General features: G+C 48.5%; 1 protein-coding gene across 10 annotated transcripts in view; it reads right to left on the bottom strand.

Moving 5' to 3' along the window:
* STX2 (syntaxin 2) overlaps window positions 1-20,183 on the bottom strand; it is a 196,058-nt gene that overhangs the window by 172,136 nt on the left and 3,739 nt on the right. For 9 of the 10 annotated variants that reach the window (XR_003516867.1, XR_003516868.1, XR_003516871.1 and 6 more), the window contains exons 2-8: window positions 14,428-14,502; window positions 11,534-11,633; window positions 4,817-4,891; window positions 3,496-3,569; window positions 2,844-2,952; window positions 1,158-1,231; window positions 910-1,047 (exon numbers count right to left, since the gene is read on the bottom strand). Coding sequence is in view for 5 of the 10 variants with exons in the window: in XM_027575838.1 (XP_027431639.1) it covers window positions 910-1,047; window positions 1,158-1,231; window positions 2,844-2,952; window positions 3,496-3,569; window positions 4,817-4,891; window positions 11,534-11,633; window positions 14,428-14,502 (645 nt within the window). In the remaining 5 variants the exon portion in view is untranslated. Of the gene's footprint in view, window positions 1-909; window positions 1,048-1,157; window positions 1,232-2,843; window positions 2,953-3,495; window positions 3,570-4,816; window positions 4,892-11,533; window positions 11,634-14,427; window positions 14,503-17,707; window positions 18,281-20,183 lie in introns of those variants that run through there. The other variant, XM_027575839.2, reaches the window with a different exon arrangement.

Genomic DNA, 20,183 nt, shown 5'->3' with positions numbered 1-20,183 from the left:
CCAGCCTTCAGGGCTGTGAGGCCGCAATCTACCGAAGATGTGTGACACCGACCCTCCCACGGCACGGGCGTCACCAGAATCCTAACCCCTGAAGCAATGAGCAGCCGCGTGCAGGCCTCGCTCCGTACTGGAAACATCACGGACGGCCTGATTCAGGTCCCAGGAGTCAGAACACACAAGCCTGTATTTGACACTGGATTTTATATTTTGTGAGGAATTGTCTACATTCCTTCCATCCTCTCCCAGGGGAACCTCCACACCCTCCCCGCCTGCGTCATTGGACAAACCAAGAAACACCACCACGCAGTGACCACAGGCTTCTAGCTGTGTCACGCACAGCACCCTAAATTTAGAGCTTATTCTTTTAAATGTTTCTCCCAATTACCATTCTAACACATGCTCCTCGTAGAACACTTGAAAATACATATGCATTTTAGAGAAGAATATTAAAATCCCCCACAGTCCCACTGTTATTTTACTTGGTAGATTTCTTTCCTTCTGTGAACACTGTTCTACAGAGCCGAGTTCGTGCCATATACATACACACGTGTGCGTGATACAGAGGGGGATGTACGCACATAAGACTCTGTATCTCCCTGTTCGCTTACAGTTCCAGCACAATATTTGTACGTCTCACTAAAAATCTCCCTGAACAACAGTCTGCCTATGGTTGCCTAGTCGGCTGTCCTGTGGACACACAGAATTTAAGGAAGCCGATCCCTCATGGCTGAAAGTTGAAGCTGTTGCCAGCACCCCTGTCTCACAGTACACTGCAATCAACTTCTGGATTTTGAGACTGGATCCAAAATGCTGGCTTCCTCGCCTACGCGGGAATCCAATGTGAAATCTCCTAGGAGATTTCACAAATGCCTGCTGTCCATTTGGAGATGGGGAGATGTGTGCAGTTACCTGGGTCTCCACGAACATGGCCATGTCCGTGAACATTTCATGCAGCTCCCGGATGCTGGTCTCCAGCTTCATGATGTCCTTGTGACGAGACTCAATTTCATTGAGCGCTTGTCTAGTAATTTGTGAATCTGATATAATCTTTGAAAAACAAACACAAAAAAGAAACACTGATAAACTCAGGGCCGCTTTGGGAGTAAAGCGCAGGCAGGGACGTGTGGGCGCGCGGCCGCGGCCTCCCGGGCGCTCACGTCTGCCGTGAAGACAGAAGGGCCCCCGGTCTCCAGCATTTCCTCCAGCTCATCATCCGTCGTGGTTCTTCCAGCTGCAAGACGAACACAAACTCCACTCAGAACGTGCCAACATTTACAAACAACTCTTTCAACCATAAGTGAGCAACTAAAACCTGAGTTTACATTTTTAAACATCTTTCTAACCTTTCAAATGTATTTTCTTAGAAGAGCGTTAATGTTGACAGAAACTGACATGAGACTAAGAAACAGGAGAAATCAGGAAACTCTCATGTAGAACGTCATAATTGGAATGAATCATAAAATCTAACTTGAGTATGAATGAGAAACAACTACAAGGAGGACATCATAGGTAATTTTGTGCCACATGTTTTCCTAAAAGCTTAACTCTGGCTTACGGATAAAGGCTATGTTACCAGCATAGACTAGGAAGTCATAAAGACTGAATAATTAGAATCAGAGGCTTTACTACTCGTTATGTGTTGATTGTTGGTATTTTTCCTTGAGTTTAAATATATTAATGCTCTCTATGAAATACATTCACAGGTTTTTTGAAAAATTCAATTGATAATTCTTATTTTTTACAATTTGTGCCACAAAAGACAAAATAAAATGACTGTCATAATAATTAAAGTATCATTTAAAGTGAATGTTGACAGCAGCATTATTCATATCGTCATAAAGTGGAAATGACCAAACATCCATCGGCTGAGGCCCAGATAAACACAGCGCGGCCCGTCCGCACGATGGCGCCTCAGTCAGCAGGCCGCGGGATGGCTGCACCTCGAAACGTCTGTGTTAAGTCAAAGAGGCCAGTCACAAAAGACCACAAATTGCATGATTCCATGTATGTGAAGTGTCCAAAACGGGCGAATTGGTAGAGGCCGGTGGCTGCCACGGGCTCCAGCGAAGAGGCGCGGGGAGCGACTGATGGTAGGTGTGCATTTTTGGGGCGACAAATGATCTACAATCGGCTGTGTGACCCACTAAAGCTGCTGACCTGTGCACTTCACACGTCACTGGTGTGGTATATAACTGTGTCTCTGTCAATATGTTGAAATACCATTTGATGAGGTTCACACTCGCAGCTATTCTGGGCTCCCCAGGTCCCTGGGGAGGTGCGCACCGTGCCTGTCGTGAGCTCGTGCCACAGCTGAGGAGCCCTGGTCTTCTCTGACGGGGAGCGGACACACCTGACTGACCTTTATGCGGTCAGCAAAGTGCCTTCTGCCCAGAGGGAGGCCCGAGCCCCACCGTCCCAGGCTGACGGCTACACATGGGTCCTTGCAAGGCAGACTGGAGCAAAGGGCCGTCTGCGCTTGCTCGCCAGACACACAGCACCGTGAGCCCTCAGAGACCGTCTCCCCAGATGGGGCACGGAGGTTTGGGGGCAACAGAAGAGTACTTGAGGAGATAATGGCTGAACGTTTTCCAAATCTGATTAACCCTCCAAAAGTAATGCTGATTAGAAAGTAATTTAAAGTCCACTCACCAAGGATTTTCCAAAAGATGTAAATAAAGAAAAATTTCTGGTGATTCAACGAACAGGAAGTCATGAAAACGTTTTAGGTTTTACAATATTGGCAAAAAATAAAGATGGAATAACTCTTCTGAAGTTACAGTACTTTGATGTCAGGCCTTAAGAAAAATATGTTTTTTACAAAAATAGCATTTTCCTTTACTCACTTATTTCTAGTTGACGCTGTATCCGTCCTTTGCTCCGCTCCCGGAACAGAGTCTGTGCCTCGTTATATTCTGTCATAACTTCCACAAATTTCCGAGATAGTACAGAATGCTATTAACACAGAAGCAATTAACACATAATGATCATTTCTGCTGAAAGTGACATACAAAAACATGACATCAGGAAAACTGCACCTGTTATGGGAGTCTCTCACACAGAAAGTGAGATGAGCAGCGGCCGACTCTACGACAGAACCCAGGCTGAGAGCTTCACGTGCGCCACCAGCACGCCCACTTTACAGACGCAGACACTGTGACTCGAGCTCGCCCGTGGTTCCCGGCTAACTGGACGAGGCCTGGCCTGCACATGGGGGCCCCCCTTTGTCAGGCAGAAGTGAGCAGCCTGGACCACAAACCTTTAGAAGGTGTGGACCTCACCTCCCCACCCTCCAGGGATTCAGATAATTCAGATAATATTGCTCTTCAGAGCAGAACTCTGTTGATGGACTGAATACACTTTTTCTTCATAATAAGGAGGTCATCTATAGAGATGTAAGGATTAATGTGACATAAAGATGAACTATGTTGAATTTGAAAGAAGTAAAAAGACCTATTCTTCACATCGCTGCAGTCTGGATGAGGCAGACAACCAAACCTGGGTTCTCCGGATGCGAAGATCCACTGAAGTCCGGTTCCCACTCTCATCCTGGTCAAAACTTTGCTCAATAGCTGGAAACAGACAGGAAAAGAGTCACCTTTTAAACTAAAAAACAGAAGGTTCTCAAGCCAAACCTCGAAATGCTTTTCTTTCTTATCGATTCCTCATCAATTTATGGATCTCGATAATGATATCCATCGTTGGCAATACCACAAAATAAAACCAGATGTTCAATCTTAACATTTAAAAGAAAAACAAACAAAAGAAATCACCTGACTCTGATGGAGTTTGGAGAACTTAACTATCCATCTACAGGAGATACAGAGCTTTCAAACCCTGAAGCACGGAAAATTCTGATGGACAAATGTCCTGGTTTTTCCAACCAAAATAAAAAAGTGGGGGAAGAGGGAAGGAGAGTCTGAGTTTTAAAAACTTTAAGTGACATGCCACCAATCACAGAGTATGGTAATTATCTGGAACCCAGTTCAAGCACGCTGTAAAAAGAAATTCAAAGAACACTGGGGAAGCATAAATTCTGATGGGCTATTTCCTAATAAATAACTGGATATAATCATGGCACTGTGGTTTTATTTTTGGGTGAAAATCCTTCTGTTCTGCAATACACTGACATATGTGCTGATGAAGCCACCTGGGCAGGTGGGAGCCCTGGGGGTAAAAAGCTGAAAGGGGTGGCCACAGGCTTCGGGCGGTCATCTCCCTGCCCCCACCTGTCTGAAATGCTCCCTGACAAAAGTTCTTTCTGATCTGCAGAGATTTCCTGGATTTGAATGCTCTTTTGAAACAATCAGATAAAGCGTGTCTTCTCAGCATCTCCCTCTATGCCCAAACCTCCCAGAAGCTACCTCTTGGAGCTGAACCTCTAGCACTGGAAGCTAAACTCCTGCATATTTAAGAAACTAAGAAGAACTGGAGATTCGTACGAAAAGCTATTCACCTTCTCAAGTATCTGCAATTTAGCAAAAAATGTCATAAAAATAGGCTTCTATGAGAAATTAACAATTTATTATAAGCAAATGCTTAATTAACCTTGATGAATATGAACTTGTGTTTCTGTCCTAAATTTGCGGATTAACAACCGTTAGCTTTAGCTCCCTGTGTGCAGAGTCCTTAGAGCCAGTAGTTTAAGAATTCTAGAACAATGAATAATGTAAAGGCCACTACTCCAAGTTCATACAAATAATTCATAGTGCTCACAGTTCTGATTTGTAAAAATGTCAAGAATAAGAGATTAGAAGGGAAACAAGATCACCCATATGCCACCATCACCCATTACACACAGCCAAAGCTGTAAACTCACACTTCAACTTGGCTCGGATTTTGTTAGCAGTTTTCTTGATCTCTTTGTTCAGATCTTCAAGCTCTTCTTTTATTTCTTTAAAATTAAAAAAAAAAAAAAGGCATCTAAGCTGTAATACCCAATAAACTTAAATGGAACAATATTCTTGGTAAATATTCAAGTGTTTGGGTCTCAAGGTGAGGCTCCCAGACCAAGGAGCCGCAGCACCAGGTGGGGTCCTGGGAGAAATGCACATTCCCGGGCCCCACGCAGACCTACTCAGTGTGGGACCTGCGGCCAGCAATCCGACCTAACAAGCCTCCAGGTGACTGTGATGTGCATCTGTATTTGAGAAGAGCTGGTTTATAGCAATTAACTGATAAAATAGTTCACTGAAGCTGTTGCTAACACCTAGACCTAAGAAAGGAAGCAGAAATTTAATCGTATTCTGGAAAGAAATTCTCCCATGTGTTTGATTTCCTTTGTACTCATCTCGACCTATTCGAAGCAGGCTCCTCACAGGAGTGCTGGTACCCACACTGGGAAGGCTGAGGCTAACCCCCAGACCTAGTCACTGCATCTGGAGAGGGAGAGCCAGTGCAGGAGTCTACAGGAAAATGCACACACAGCAGGAGAAGGTGTGCGGCCGAGCTGAGGACATGGCACGGCAGACTTGGGGAACAGCTATGAGCCATGGGGTGGGCACAGAACCCTCTGTAACTGAGGACTGAGCCTGAGGTGGATCAGAGCCCCGTCCCCCAGTTGGCACTCCCCAGGAGCACTCCCCGCTCTGGATATGAAAGCCCTGGGCTGTTCCAGGACGAGGAGATCCCGGACTCCCTGCTCACACAGGCAGGCAGGGGCTCAGGTGTTCGTGAGGGAAATGAAAGAGGTGTTACCATATCTGATCCCTTCAAGTGACGGAACAGAGCCATAAGGTTATCCTTGGCAAAGGGAGCATTTCGAACCACTGAGAAAAGGATGTGGTGTGATCAACACTCCTGCTGAGAACCAGGAAAGCTGGACAAAATTTGTTTTTAATCTGCTTAGAGGCATTTAAAGCTAAAATGTCAGGTAAGGGGGCGCCTGGGTGGCTCAGTCGTTAAGCGTCTGCCTTCGGCTCAGGTCATGATCCCGGGGTCCTGGGATCGAGCCCCACATCGGGCTCCCTGCTCAGCGGGAAGCCTGCTTCTCCCTCTCCCACTCCCCCTGCTTGTGTTCCCTCTCTCGCTGTGTCTCTCTCTGTCAAATAAATAAATAGAATCTTTAAAAATAAAAAATTAAAATGTCAGGTAAGGAGAAGGACACCCAGAGGGGAGCCAGCGACTGGAGCGGCTTGAAGCTGGAGGCAGGGGAGAGGAGAGAACAGCTGCAGACACTGAAGGCCCTGCCCCGGAGGAGGGGACTGTGGCGGGGTCCATCTAACCCTCCTAAACTAGACCCAGAACTGCTGCTGCCCCTGGCCATCTGTCAGAAATGTTTAAAAATCATCTTCTAGAAAAGAAGATACTATCATAGGACTCAAATTACTGCCACAAGCTTTTATGCACAAAGCCCAGGGCCCGATCAAAAATAGGCAGGCAAACAAAGAACAAGTCGAGGTGCACAGACCCCCAGCGGCACCAGTTAGTGGATGACCAGATACAGACAGTGAGATCGTTATGTTCAAAGGGGTGAAATACAAGATGAACAATTTTGTCAGAAAATCAAGACAGTACAGAAAGGAACCAAGTGAAATTCTAGGACTGAAAATATCTCACCCAGAAATAACTCAATGGGTGAAGAGAGGTCTGCGGATGAACCACAAATGGACCGCCCATCAGAACGGCGAGACGGGGGCGAGAACAGAACAGAAAAGGCCTGAACACACAGATTTCAGGTCCCCCAAAGAGGGAGGGCAGGAAACAGAGCAGGGACGGCTCGTGAGGAGAAAGGGCCCAGGCAGCCAGAGGCGCACACCTGGGATCCAGGAGGCGAACTTAGGAAAAGCAGCACAAACAGAAAGAAAACTGCACCCAGAAATAGCAGGGCAAAATCACTAAACCAAAGACCAAACACCAAGTACCTTAAAAGCTACAATTCAACAGCTGACTTAAAAAAGGGGGGGGGGGGCCACTGGAAAGATTACTTCAAAATTTTTAAGATGATCAAAGAAATTTACTTCCTGATAGACTCCTACATGAAGACATCCTTCAAGAACAAGATTACGGGGGCGCCTGGGTGGCTCAGATGGTTAAGCGTCTGCCTTCGGCTCAGGTCATGATCCCGGGGTCCTGGGATTGAGTCTCAAATTGGGCTCCCTGCTCGGCGGGGAGCCTGCTTCTGCCTCTGCCTCTCTCTCTCTCTCTCTCTCTGACTCTCATGAATAAATAATAAAACATTAAAAAAAGATTATGGATGGAAAATTTCAGACAACTGCATATTCCCTACTAAAAGCAGTAACAAAGTGTGTTTTTTAGAAAGAAATGACCTCAGATGGAAGTTGTGAGACTCAAGGAAAAATAAGGAGCCCTGGTATGGGTATGCATGTGGGGAGATCCAAATGGACGTTCATTGTACAAACATTTATGTTGCTTTTACCCATTATATACGTACGACAACACGCACATACAAGAATAGGTGGGGTTAAAGTTTCCTAACGTCCTTGTGTTACCTGGATGTAGTAGAAACACAGACTTCTACTGGACCTTAATCAAGAATGCACACTACACTCTAGAGGATGATGACTGTAACAAAAGAAAGTAGTACATATAAATAAGCTAGTGGTGGAGGGCATAAAATCCTTAAAACCCAATCCAAAAGAAAGCCTGAAAAGAGAGAAGTAACAGAGAACAAGCAAGAAAAATGAAAATAAATATGATTATGAATGTCCACCTCACTGTATCAATAATTCTAGCCAACAGCCTAAAATCAATTAGTGACCAAAAAAATGATCAGACTGGAAAAAAGACAAAACCAAAAAATTATTTATAAAAGATGAGACAAACACATAAGGCACACGGCTATGGGAAGATCAACAGGAAGCAGTGGGGAAACCTATCCCACACCCACTAATCGAGGCAAATCTGGGAGCTCTGTTCACGCAGGCAAAGTGGCCTCGAGGGCACAAAGCGACCGTCATTGGGGGCGGGAGGGATGCTCCCCCCACGACGAAAGGCCCAACGCAGCACAAGGCTCTACAGCTGTGAAGGCACTGGCCCCCCAGCTTTCCACGCACATGCGTCTGGCCCGGACCCTGGAAGGAGGGCAACAGACGGCTATACGGAGGCCTCCACGGGACCGGGCTTCAGACGAGAACAGGGCTGCACATCAGGCAACAGCACTTCATCAGTGCTATCTTCCCCAATCAGAGGAACAGTGCCAGCGTGCAAGAGTGTCCTTCTTTGGAGATAAATCTCAAAGCAGTCTCTCGCAAAGGGGTCAGCAAAAATAAGAGCCCACAGGGAACACACGTATCCCACACGAGAGCCCGCACAGTGCGTGTCCATTCGGGCGCATGCGCACACACAGACCAGCATGGCGAACGTGGACCGCTGGTGAGTCCCACTGTACCATCACGGCAACCTTCCCAGCGATCCAAAAATGTTACACTAAAACTCTGAAGACAAAGTCTAATGCCACCAGTACCTTGATCCAGCAGGAACCGGCCCGGGAGCAGGGCACCACCTGGTGGCCACTGTGCTCAGGCACCGCGCGGCCCTGAGGCTGGCAGGGCTGGGCAGCCCCCGTCCACCCATCGTGGACCCAGGAGCAGGGCAGGGAGAGAGCTGAGGCACCCCTGGCCCTCCCAAGGGCCAGCAACCCGCTGCCTTCTGCATCGCCCCAACCCCCCCCCCCCCCAGGGCCCTGTTCTGCAGGAGAGAAACTGTACTTCTCTTTTCAAAGGTCAATTAAGTGAGCACTTGGACACTGCCTCCCATGTTTTGGTTCACACTCTGTCATGAAACAGACAGAAGACCAGAGCAATCATTTTATTTACAGCCCAGAAGGGACTACTGTGAAGATTTAAGAGTTCTGCATGTATTCAAACAGGAGTGTTAGCTGCATAATTCTTTGGAGGTAAATTATTCAAAAGAAAAAAACATGCTAATATTTATTCAAATTTAATTTTCCCAAGAATTAAGATGTTAATAGGTGTTACATAAAAAGTTCTGTGGGCAAATAAACGTGTGAAACACTACACTAAGTTAAACAGGTTTCTTTATTTAAGCAGGACTGCTCAGGGCCTTTATTACTGAGGACACTGTAACTTCCCAAGAGGGGATATGGTATAAGAAGGCTCCCAAACGTACTAGGTGACACACCTCCTGTTTCATAAGCTAGCTGACGGCATTCATGCTCCAGAACACATTCTGGGAAACGTTTTTCTAAACCATAAGATAAGGCATCTACTGAGAGTCAAAGCATTATTTTACAAGACATTCAAAATCTTAAAATTAAGAACATGTTCTTTTCCAATGCAGTACCTTTATTTCTTCAATGTAAGGCTATACCAAATAATCCTCTAACAAAAAGTTGCTTTCCCATTTCCTTACACCACACACAAAAATAGACTCCAAATGGTTGAAATATGAGACAGGAGTCCATCAAAATCCTAAAGGAGAACACAGGTAGCAACCTCTTCGACCTCAGCTGCAGCAACTTCTTCCTAGAAACATCACCAAAGGCAAGGGAAGCCAGGGCAAAAATGAACTATTGGGATTTCATCAAGATAAAAAGCTTTTGCACAGCAAAAGAAACAGTCCACAAAACCAAAAGACAACCGACAGAATGGGAGAAAATATTTGCAAATGACATATCAGATAAAGGGCTAGTATGCAAAATCTATAAAGAACTTATCAAACTCAACACCCAAAGAACAAATAATCCAATCAAGAAATGGGCAAAAGACATAAACAGACATTTTTCCAAAGAAGACATCCAAATGGCCAACAGACACATGAAAAAGTGCTCACCATCGCTCGGCATCAGGGAAATCCAAATCAAAACCTCCATGAGATACCACCTCACACCGGTCAGAATGGCTAAAATTAACAAGTCAGGAAATGACAGATGTTGGCGGGGATGCGGAGAAAGGGGAACCCTCCTACACTGTTGGTGGGAATGCAAGCTGGTGCAACCCCTCTGGAAAACAGTATGGAGGCTCCTCAAACAGTTGAAAATAGAGCTACCATACGATCCAGCAATTGCACTACTGGGTATTTACCACAAAGATACAAATGTAGGGATCCGAAGGGGTACGTGCACCCCAATGTTTATAGCAGCAATGTCCACCATAGCCAAACTGTGGAAAGAGCCAAGATGTCCATCGACAGATGAATGGATAAAGAAGAGGTGGTATATATACACAATGGAATATTATGCAGCCATCAAAAGGAATGAGATCTTGCCATTTGCAACGACGTGGATGGAGCTGGAGGGTGTTATGCTGAGTGAAATAAGTCAATCAGAGAAAGACACGTATCATATGACCTCACTGATATGAGGAATTCTTAATTTCAGGAAACAAACTGAGGGTTGCTGGAGTGGTGGGGGGGGTGGGAGGGATGGGGTGGCTGGGTGATAGACATTGGGGAGGGTATGTGCTACGGTGAGCACTGTGAATTGTGCAAGACTGTTGAATCACAGATCTGTACTTCTGAAACAAATAATGCAATATATGTTAAGAAAAAAAAAAGAAGGTAGCAGAGGGGAAGAATGAAGGGGAGTAAATCGGAGGGGGAGATGAACCATGAGAGACGATGGACTCTGAAAAACAAACTGAGGGTTCTAGAGGGGAGGGGGGTGGGGGGATGGGTTAACCTGGTGATGGGTATTAAAGAGGGCACGTTCTGCGTGGAGCACTGGGTGTTATGCACAAACAATCATGGAACACTACATCAAAAACTAATGATGTAATGTATGGTGATTAACATAACAATAAAAAAGATGGAAAAAAAAAGTTGCTCTCAACTTTCCTCCAAAGTTGAGAATAAGTGTCCCCATCACCACTTCCACTTAACCCCATATCAGAGGTCACTGAAATAAGTCCACTAAAAATAGAAAGCACGGAGCAAAGGGAAAAGTGTCATTCACAGATGACATTCCTGGGTGCAGAGACAATCCAACAGAATCTACACAGAAATTAACAGCATTAATAAAGTAATTAGGCAAGATAACAGGGATACAAGGTCAACGTGTAAAAGCCCACTGTACTTCTAGACATAGAAACAAACAGAAAATAAAGCTTATAGCAGATACTATTTACATTAATATCAATCCTCCAGCACCTTTTAAGAAACACAGTGCAGGATGTGTGAGGTCCCTACAGCAAACCCTGCAGAGCATGACTGAGAGAGATTAAAGAAAATGAAAATTGTAGAGGGACAGACCCTTTCCATGGATTAAAAGATGCAATATTTTAAAGACACCAATTCTTCCCCAAAATGACGTATAGATTCCAATTCACAATCTCTGGTTTATCCAGATTCATCTTACCTGCCTAAAAATGCTGTTTCCAACTCAGTCTCTTATTAACTTTCATTTATTTTGTTTAAAGATTTACTCTATTTTGGAGAGGGAGAGCGTGAGCAGGGAGAGGGGCATAGGGAGAGAAAGTGCATCCGAACAGAGGGGCGGCCTGCCTGCCTCCGGGGTTCAGATAAGCTCCCCGCGCGACTGTGCACAGTCAGGGCTGAGGCCTGTTTCCTAGGCAGCGAGAGAAAGAGGGTGGCACAATTTTTAAAGCCAGTGACTTACTTCCCTCTGGGTTTGGTGCAGAAAGAATGATGCTGTGGTTTTTCTTTACTTCTTCAACATACTGAGCTGTTTTAACTGTGCTGCTTCTGATCTCCTCAACCTAGGACAGACACAAACAGCCATCACTGTTGTGGCAAATTCAAATCTGCTACCACTTCCCATTACCTAAAAAGGGAAGGATAAATGAACAATTACCACATGAAAAAAGAACAGCCTTTTTCCATTCTCACATTGATAATTATTTAATTGAAAGATAAAAAAATGTACCATGTTAAGATCCATACCTCCATGACTAAGGTGGTATCAACTGACATTCACCAACAAAACCTATCAGGTTGTAAAAACCTTTACAAGTGGGGCGCCTGGATGGCTCAGTCGTTAAGCGTCTGCCTTCGGCTCAGGTCATGATCTCAGGGTCCTGGGATCAAGCCCCGCATCGGGCTCCCTGCTCCGCGGGAAGCCTGCTTCTCCCTCTCCCGCTCCCCCTGCTTGTGCTTGCTCTCTCCCCCACCCCCTCTCTGTGTCAAATAAATAAATAAAATCTTTAGGGGCGCCTGGGTGGCTCAGTCATTGGGCGTCTGCCTTCGGCTCAGGTCATGATCCCGGGGTCCTGGGATCAAGCCGCATCGGGCTCCCTACTCAGCGGGAAGCCTGCTTCTCCCTCTCCCACTTCCCCTGCTTGTGTTCCCTCTCTCGCTGTGTCTCTCTCTGTCAAATAAATAAATAAAATCTTTAAAAAAAAAAAAGAAAAAAACCTTTACAATCAAGACCCAAGTGTTAGCACAGATGACATTCACTGGAAGCACAAGGCCACGCACCCAGTGCTCCGTGCGGTCGAGGTAGACAAGGCTACCCTGGCAGTAACACTCCACGTGGGGAGGCGTCTGCAGCCGATGGGGCCAAGCCTCCAGAGTCATGGTTTTTACCTCTCGTGATCTAAACTATTCAACACCTGTTTCAAAATGTAAGGTACTCACCAGCGTGATTTATCCAAATGGATCCACGTATCCATAATTACCACACTGGAAAAATAGTTTAAATGTTTACTGATTCATTTTAAAATAGTAATTATAAGATCATTCCACGTTGTGGTAGAAGTCCACATCCGAAACCTGCAAGTGTTCCCTTATAGGGCGAAAGGGACCTTGCAGATGGGGCTAAGAGTCTTAAGATGGGAAATTATCCTGGATTGTCTGAGTTGCCCCAAAGCAACCACAAGAGTCCTTACAAAAAGGAGCCGAGAGGATTAAATCTAGAAGAAGGGGGTGTGGTAACATCGGCAGAGGCTGGAGTGATGCACTTTCAGAGCCAACACTCTGGAGTCTTCTTCCCTGGAGCCTCCAAAAGGAGCCAGCCCCGCCAGCAGGCCCATTTCAGGTCTGGCTGGAACTGCACGATGGTGAATGCCTGTCGGGGGAAGCCACTCGGGTCGTGCTTCTTTGTGACAGCAGCGAAGAGAGTAAGTCCACACACTTATTCATGAGAGAAGGGGGAAAAGACAACTTCGTATCACTATGAAAATGGTCCTGACCACATGGACTCCTTGAAGGGGTCTTGGCCGCCCAGAGGCCCCAGTCCCAGCTCCAAAGCACATTTGGAAAACCAAGTGTTTAGAGGAGAGTGTAACACAGAATTCTGGCTTCCTAGAAGGGCGAACGGCCGTGTTGCTAGGCCTGGAGGCGATTTCCATCCACACGCAATTTCTGTAGGACTTTATAAACTTTACATACTTGTAATATTATTACTAATTCATGTAAAAACAATGCATAAAATAAAAGCTGACTCTTTTAAACGTTTGCTAGTTCATCATGAAGGCGTAAACACACGCGGGATACTCTGGGTTCTGTGCACAGGCCGGCAGCTCCACCAGCCGTCCGGAAAGTGCCGTTTCTGCAGTAAACTCCGTGGTACACAACGGTCAGCAAGTAGAAAAGACACCATCTGGCCCCCCGCAGAGTTCTGCAGTCTCTCTGGCAGCAGCCCCAGTGGCCCAGAAAGGAAAGGGGGCTGTCGCGCTCCCAACACGGTGCCAGGGGGCAGCCGGCGATCAGCATGGTGCCCACCCCCACCGACGGCGAGGAGGGACATGGCACAGGATCTCTTTCTGTCCCTTACAAATCATCTTCACAAAGGGGACACTTCCTGGCCACCCGGTAGGGCACCGGCCAGGTGCAAAATCCTGTCTTTTACGATGTTCTAAGTGATATTTAAGATCTGAATGCCATACTCTAAAAACAAGTTTGTATTAACATCGTTGTCTATTTGTCTAAGAAGTCATTCCACAAAGCTTAACTGTAAAATGAAACAACTATTTAACGAGTGAAAACCTGAACTTCAGTTGGACTCTGCTGCTCCCGAGCACCCCCCCTCCAAGCACGGGCACCATTCCCGTGCCTCCACGGCACCACAGCCAACGTGGGTCGGCTCGTGGCTCCCAGAAACCAAGAACCAGATCTGTGCCACTCTCTAAAGGAGCAGGCGGCCCTCAGTCTGGAGACCACCACCAGCCCTGGGGCGAGGGCCTGTGAGACACAGACCTACCCTGGGGCGTGGCCAGGCTCCTGGAGGCAGCCCTCCCCCTCCCCCTCGGAGCTCGCGTCCAGCCCCGGCTCCCCGTTAGGCCGGGATACGCCGGGAGCGGAAGGCCCCTCCCTGGGGAGGGCAGGGGCTGGGGCTCTAAGCCACACTCCCACCAACCCCTCCCCAGGCCTATCACCAGGAAGAATGGCTCAATACTACCAGATATGTTCAGAGCACGAGAAATTCTAGAGAACTTATGTCATCAAAAACAACTTTTTAAAATATTACTTTTGGTATTTTCCAAATATAACACACACACAGTTACACTGTGTTTAAAGAAGAAAGTCTACTGGGCTTCATCGAACGGCTCTTACCTGATGGAAGAAATCATCCATGAAATGGTCCTTCTCAACAACAACACTTGTGTCCCCATCGTCATTTTTTCTACACTAAAATGGAAAATATAAAAAGGAAAATTCGGATTTTAGAAATGTTCCCACAGGTACAAACGCTGGGAGAGAAAGGCAAGTGGCTAGAGTGCGGGGCTGTGACAAGCCAGCGCTGTCTGTGGGGCCGGCCCACGGAGGACCCCGGGCGCACAGCTGGGGCAGGACGGGGACAGCAGACAGCCCTGCGGGCAGCACGGCCGCTTCCTGGAAACAATGGAGGGACTTCCAAGAACTTAGTGACCACCAAGGTCAACATGACACAGCAAGTTTTATCCTCAAGAACTGAACCCCTCGTACTGCATATTTTCTATAAAGATTAAAAAACACACCACTGACTAACTTTGCTAAAGCACACAATTTTCAAGGAACTTGCACATGTAGTAGCTGGTGTTCTTCATTTTTCCCTAAGTGAGTAACTCCCAGGGGCACCCACAAATAATCAATAAGCACTTTAATAAGGAAACAGTCAGTAGGAAGAAGGAAAGCGACTGTCCCGAACTGGAAAGAGCCACAGTGATGCTACACCGGCAGTCAGGCTCTGTACATTTAAATCCCATCAAAGAATATTCTAGGGCAGTTCTCAAACTTGAGTTGCATGAGAATCATGGGAAGGCTGGGTCTCTGACTCAGCAGGTCAGGGTGGGGCATTCTGAACACTCTAGAACATTCTAACACAGTCTAGTGCGGCTGCTGGTGCCTGGACCCCGCGTAAAGAACCACATTCCAGGGAGGCAAACTCTGTACCGGTGGAAGCCAGCCCTGGGAAGACGGCATCGGCTGTGTTCAGCACAGAGCACCGACCGCCCAGCCCAGGGGTCTCCTCCCTGAGCTCACCGTGGGCATCAAAGGCGTGTATACAGCATCCCCTACTGGGGAGAGCGGGACTAAGACAAAAGGAAAGAAAACCTGCCAGAAAGACGCGGAGGGAACGGCTTTTGAACCATCTCCGTGAGGACACACCGGATGAGCCCGCTCACTGCCAAGCCCACTCACTGCCAACCTGTGGAAGCTCAGGTGGCCGTGGGTTCCAGGAATTCTCAGAACCTTAGCAAAATGGAAGTCTTTACCCATTCCAAGTCTGGACTGTAGCTTTACTGATCTACAGCCTACAAAAAACTTGGAAACAAAATTCTACTAAAATTTAGCTAAGAAAAGTGTGCAGTTAGTAAATGTTTAGGAAAGCACAGGAAGGCTTCCCTCTGCACCATCCAGGGCCCTCGTGAAAGCAAGATTCGGCCTAAGAGTCAACAACAATCTCTCACCACCCTGAGGAGATCTCTAGATGTCACCTCTCTCAGCCTGGGGCCTCTTCTGGGCCAAGAAAAGCCACGTCAGTTAGCGGAGGCAAAGGGAAAAGAGAGGTTTCTCTGAGATAGACAGGAAGAGCTCACTCAGAGGAGTGGCTTGTACGAGGGTGTGAGGAAGCCCTAATCGCAGGGTCGCAGGGTGACACGGTGCATGCCGCGCAGACGAGACGAGCGGGGCAGACCAGCAGCACAGTCCACAAGGGGGAGGCAGGAGCACCCCACGGCATGAGCCTGCACTGTCCCTCTTGCTGGCGTGCGCGCTCGCTGGGCTGGGGAGGGACCCCCTGGTTCCCCTCAGGCGTGGCCGCACACTCCGTTAACCCTATTTATTCCCTTTGCCCTGACTCCCCAGGGTGGGGGCTTCCCGGTAATGTCCTGAGTTACACTGAGCCACCACCTTGCTCTCACATGACACCAGTTGTTGAGAAAGGCGCCTGGAATGCGTGCTACTGACAATGCTTGGTTTGTCTGTGTTAACAGGACAGGTATTATGAGTTGAACTGTGTCCCTAGAAAAGCAGACGTGAAAGGCCTAATCCCAGGCCTCAGCATGTGAACCACGGTGGGAACAAGGGTTTGTGCGGGTGACGATGAGGTCATCCTGGAGCAGGGTGGGTCCTTCACCCAACATGACCCCTGTCCTCGTAAGAGAAGACAGCCACCCAGGGGAAGAGGGCCACCAGGATGCCCCCAAGGACGGCCAGCCCCACTGGAAGCTGCAAGGGCAAGGAAGGAGCCCCCCACCGGTGCCGAGGGCGCATGGGCCTGCCATGCCTCCCTCTCAGACCTCTGGCCTCCAGAGCTGGGAGAACCCCTCCTGCCGTGTATCAGCCCCCGGTCTGTGGTACTTTGTTCTGACAGCCCAAGGACACTGACCCGGCCCGTCAGGGCTGCCTTCCATGCACTGGCCTCCCCCACTGATCAAGACGGTTTTCCCATTACTGTCAGCAGGAAAACAGTGTCGTCCAGATGTGGGTTCCAGTCTCCTTCCCGGCAGCGCCTGAACCTCCAAGTTTCTGTCTCCGGGTCTGTGAAACATGGGCTCCCTCGGCCCCACCTCCTTCAGAGACGGGCTGTAAGCACTTCCATCTACCTGTGTGACCGAAGGGGTCTCTCTGTCACAGGGCTGTGTCAACTGACAAAGGCTTTCATCAAATCATCCTAGTCTCAGTTGGGAGCAAAGCCACACTTAAACTGGCCATCGGCAAGCAAGCTGCAGAAACAGACATCAAGGTAAGCAATACTCGAGGACACAGAGTGCTGCTGCCGGCTACGGAGAGCCAGGACTGCAGGAAGCACCCTTGCCAACCACCACCCACGGCCCGTGTCCGCATGGCCACGTCACGCACTGGAACACAAACCACACGGTGAAGGGACGTGCTCAAGTGTTCAGGGCAAAGCAGTGCTGGGCCAGGATGCGAATCCAGGTCTGTTGGACTTTACAAAGCTCACCATCAACAACTCCCCCACGATGACTCTGACCACAAAGAGCTGCCCTTCACCTCCAGCTCCAACACTCAGCCAACGGTCCCATTAACTACCCCCATGTTGCCAGGAAGAGGCCGAGGCACCAAGGACAGAGGGGCTGCCCTTGTCAATTTGACTCCAAACGCCCTTGCTCTTAAATATTCACCATCCACGCCTCAGAGGAAGAGCTTCCCCACAGGTCCTCCACTGCAGACAGAGCCCAGCTACCAGGCCCTCGTCCCGACTCCCGGCGGCAGCCTCACCCTTCGCCTTCCAGAGAGCGTACACCTTACCCCACTCATCCTAACTGGGCCCTGTATCACTCTACTTCCCGGTGGGTATTCGTCTTCCCTTCTCCGCTGTGGGGTCTCAGAAGGAAACGGTTATGTCATGTCCAGCTCGAATCAGAACAACAGAATGAAGGAGCATCACCTAAGTAATGGCTTCCCGTGGACAGACGTGAACTCGATTTAGGAGCTAGTGCAGCGGTTCTCCCTGTGGCCCGGAGCACCGAGAGATGAGAAAGGCACCTGCCCCACTGGACTCTCACAGGGCTGCTCACGTCACACTGGTCTGAAAGTAACTGCAGGCTCACACATGGCCGTTCTGGTCTGCTTTCTGTGGAACACTGCAAAGCCACACAAGGAGAAGGTATACTACAGTGAGCCTCGGATGCGTCCATCACGCGGTTCAACCGCCATCTCCCCGCAGCTTCACCTGTGCCCCCCACCCCCACCGCACTAGGTCACCCCAGGCAAATCCCACACAGGAGATGCCCGCTCGAGGCCCCACACAGCAGACAACTCCAGCTGCCACTGCAGGAGAGACCACATGGCCCACCGCGGTTCTCAGGGCGACGGTCCCCGACCTCGCGCCCCCAGGGGGGCACGTCATGTCACTGCCACACTTTCACTGACCATACCCCACATGCGGTGGCCACCAGCAAACCAGACCAAGGAAGCCCAATGCGGCCTCCGCCCTCTGACCCGCGCGGCACCCCTGATCTCCAGCCAGCCCTGCAGGCAAGGGAGTGCCCTCTGCCTGCAGCCAGCAAAGAGCCAGAGGACTTGGAATGCATTTTCTCTTCTGTCTCCTGTCTTCATCCTTATTTTACAACCTCTACCTCTACTTCTTATTTCTAACAGGAATTCTCAAAACTATCAGGTAACTGGAGATAGGTTCCATCACTGTCTTAGGTTTGCCATTCCTCAGAAAGGGAAACCGAGAGATGGCAGACAGAACACTGCTACTCACAGGAGCACCTCCTTCAGTCCCTCCTGCTGGGACAGTGGAGTCCGAGCCCTGATCGAGGCCTGACCGTGGCTTTACTGTGAATAACAAAACGACTCTTGGCAAAGCAGTTTCTAAAAGCAGTGGGAACACTCTCCAACGTGATGTGTTTGATTTCCAAAGTGTCAAAGTGCAAGATAAACATTCAAACATCAACATTCCGTTTCTGTTAAATTTTAAAAGAGGCCCCCTTCAAAGTAGCGTATAAAAAATGAAATCCTCCGTGTGTGACCACTATTGTCAGGAGCAGACACTGAGCAGCGTCCATGCTTGGGGACTGTTTCACAGACGCGAAAAATTTGTCCCTGGAATGCTCACTGTTTAGATTTCAATAGAAGCTGAATTATCACAAGTTAGTAGAATCCAAACCTGGATAAAACACTGGCTTCTTTCTCCACATGCAGAGACACGAGGGCCTTGCACAGATAGTAACTGTGGGCACATAAACTACGCTTTTTTGAAATATATACAGCTGCTGTATCTTTGCTGCTAGAAAACATTAACTTAAATCGCTTAAGTAAAAGAAAAGAGTGCCTGTAACTGAATATAGGTTGTCTCCTATACATAGCTGTCTCCTGGCATTTATATGTCACATGCCTTCTTCATATTTTTATATTATTATGCTTTACGTCCCAATGTTGTTTCACATTTTCGTACTTTGACTGAACGCTTGTCTCCACTGTTAATATCACACAAATACCTCTTACAGGTACTTAGACTTGACATCAACCGAATGGCACTGCATAGATGCTTCTGCCATTTGACTTTCTCCCCGTGACGTGTTTAAAGGTTTCTCCTTACCTCTCCCTTTCGCTCACGGACGCACTAGTCCTCCCTCCGTCCTTCATATACAGCTCGTCCCCACCTTGGAGCCTTGGAGCTTCCGCTGGGGCACAGCTGCCCCGACCTGCCCCCGGCGGGCTTCTCCGTCTCCTTCAGGCCGCAACCAGCCCACCCACAGCCACGCACCCTGCTCTATTTCCCTCAGAGCAAGAATGTACTTGGCTCGTTCCTGCCCCCCCCCCAAGTGTCCCGGCAGCAAGCACACCACCTGCCTTCCCACAGCTCGTGCATCGGGGCTGTGACGGAGCCAGGCCCCACTCAGAGGGCTCAGGGGAGCAAACGAAGAGAAGGGGGAGGAGACCGAGGTGAGGGTGGGGAGGGCAGAGGACAAGAAGCAGAGATGCACACGGGGCTGAGACAAAGCCGGTGTGAGCCGCGCGGAGCCATCACTCGCTGGTCCCTGGCTCCACTCCGCAGCAGGAGACCGGGCAGCACGTTTCTGCCCTCCAATTGAGGCATCGGTCTAACTTTGGATAAATCTCCTCCCTTCTCTGGTGCAGCTAAGGGGTTTCTGTCCCTCGTGACCCAAAGAACCTCGAGGACAACACATTCCACTGTCATCTCCATCTTCCTCACCATGGGATCTTGAAACAGAAACACACAAATTCAATCAACACCTGGCACGTTCTGAGCACAACTGGCCGCACAAGTCGGCCCTGGAAAGGGTGAAGAGTCTGGAAGAAAACAGGGTGGCGTCGGTGCTCAGACACAGGAAGATGGCCATCTCTGGGGACCTAAGAGGAAAGCAGGGCAGGAAGATCTCCCAGGGGCGACG

This window comes from Zalophus californianus, chromosome 14 (genome assembly GCF_009762305.2).
Source record: "Zalophus californianus isolate mZalCal1 chromosome 14, mZalCal1.pri.v2, whole genome shotgun sequence".
NCBI classification, from domain to species: domain Eukaryota; kingdom Metazoa; phylum Chordata; class Mammalia; order Carnivora; family Otariidae; genus Zalophus; species Zalophus californianus.
The sequence above is the reverse complement of the archived record's forward strand: the minus strand, read 5'-3'. Positions and strand labels throughout refer to the sequence as shown.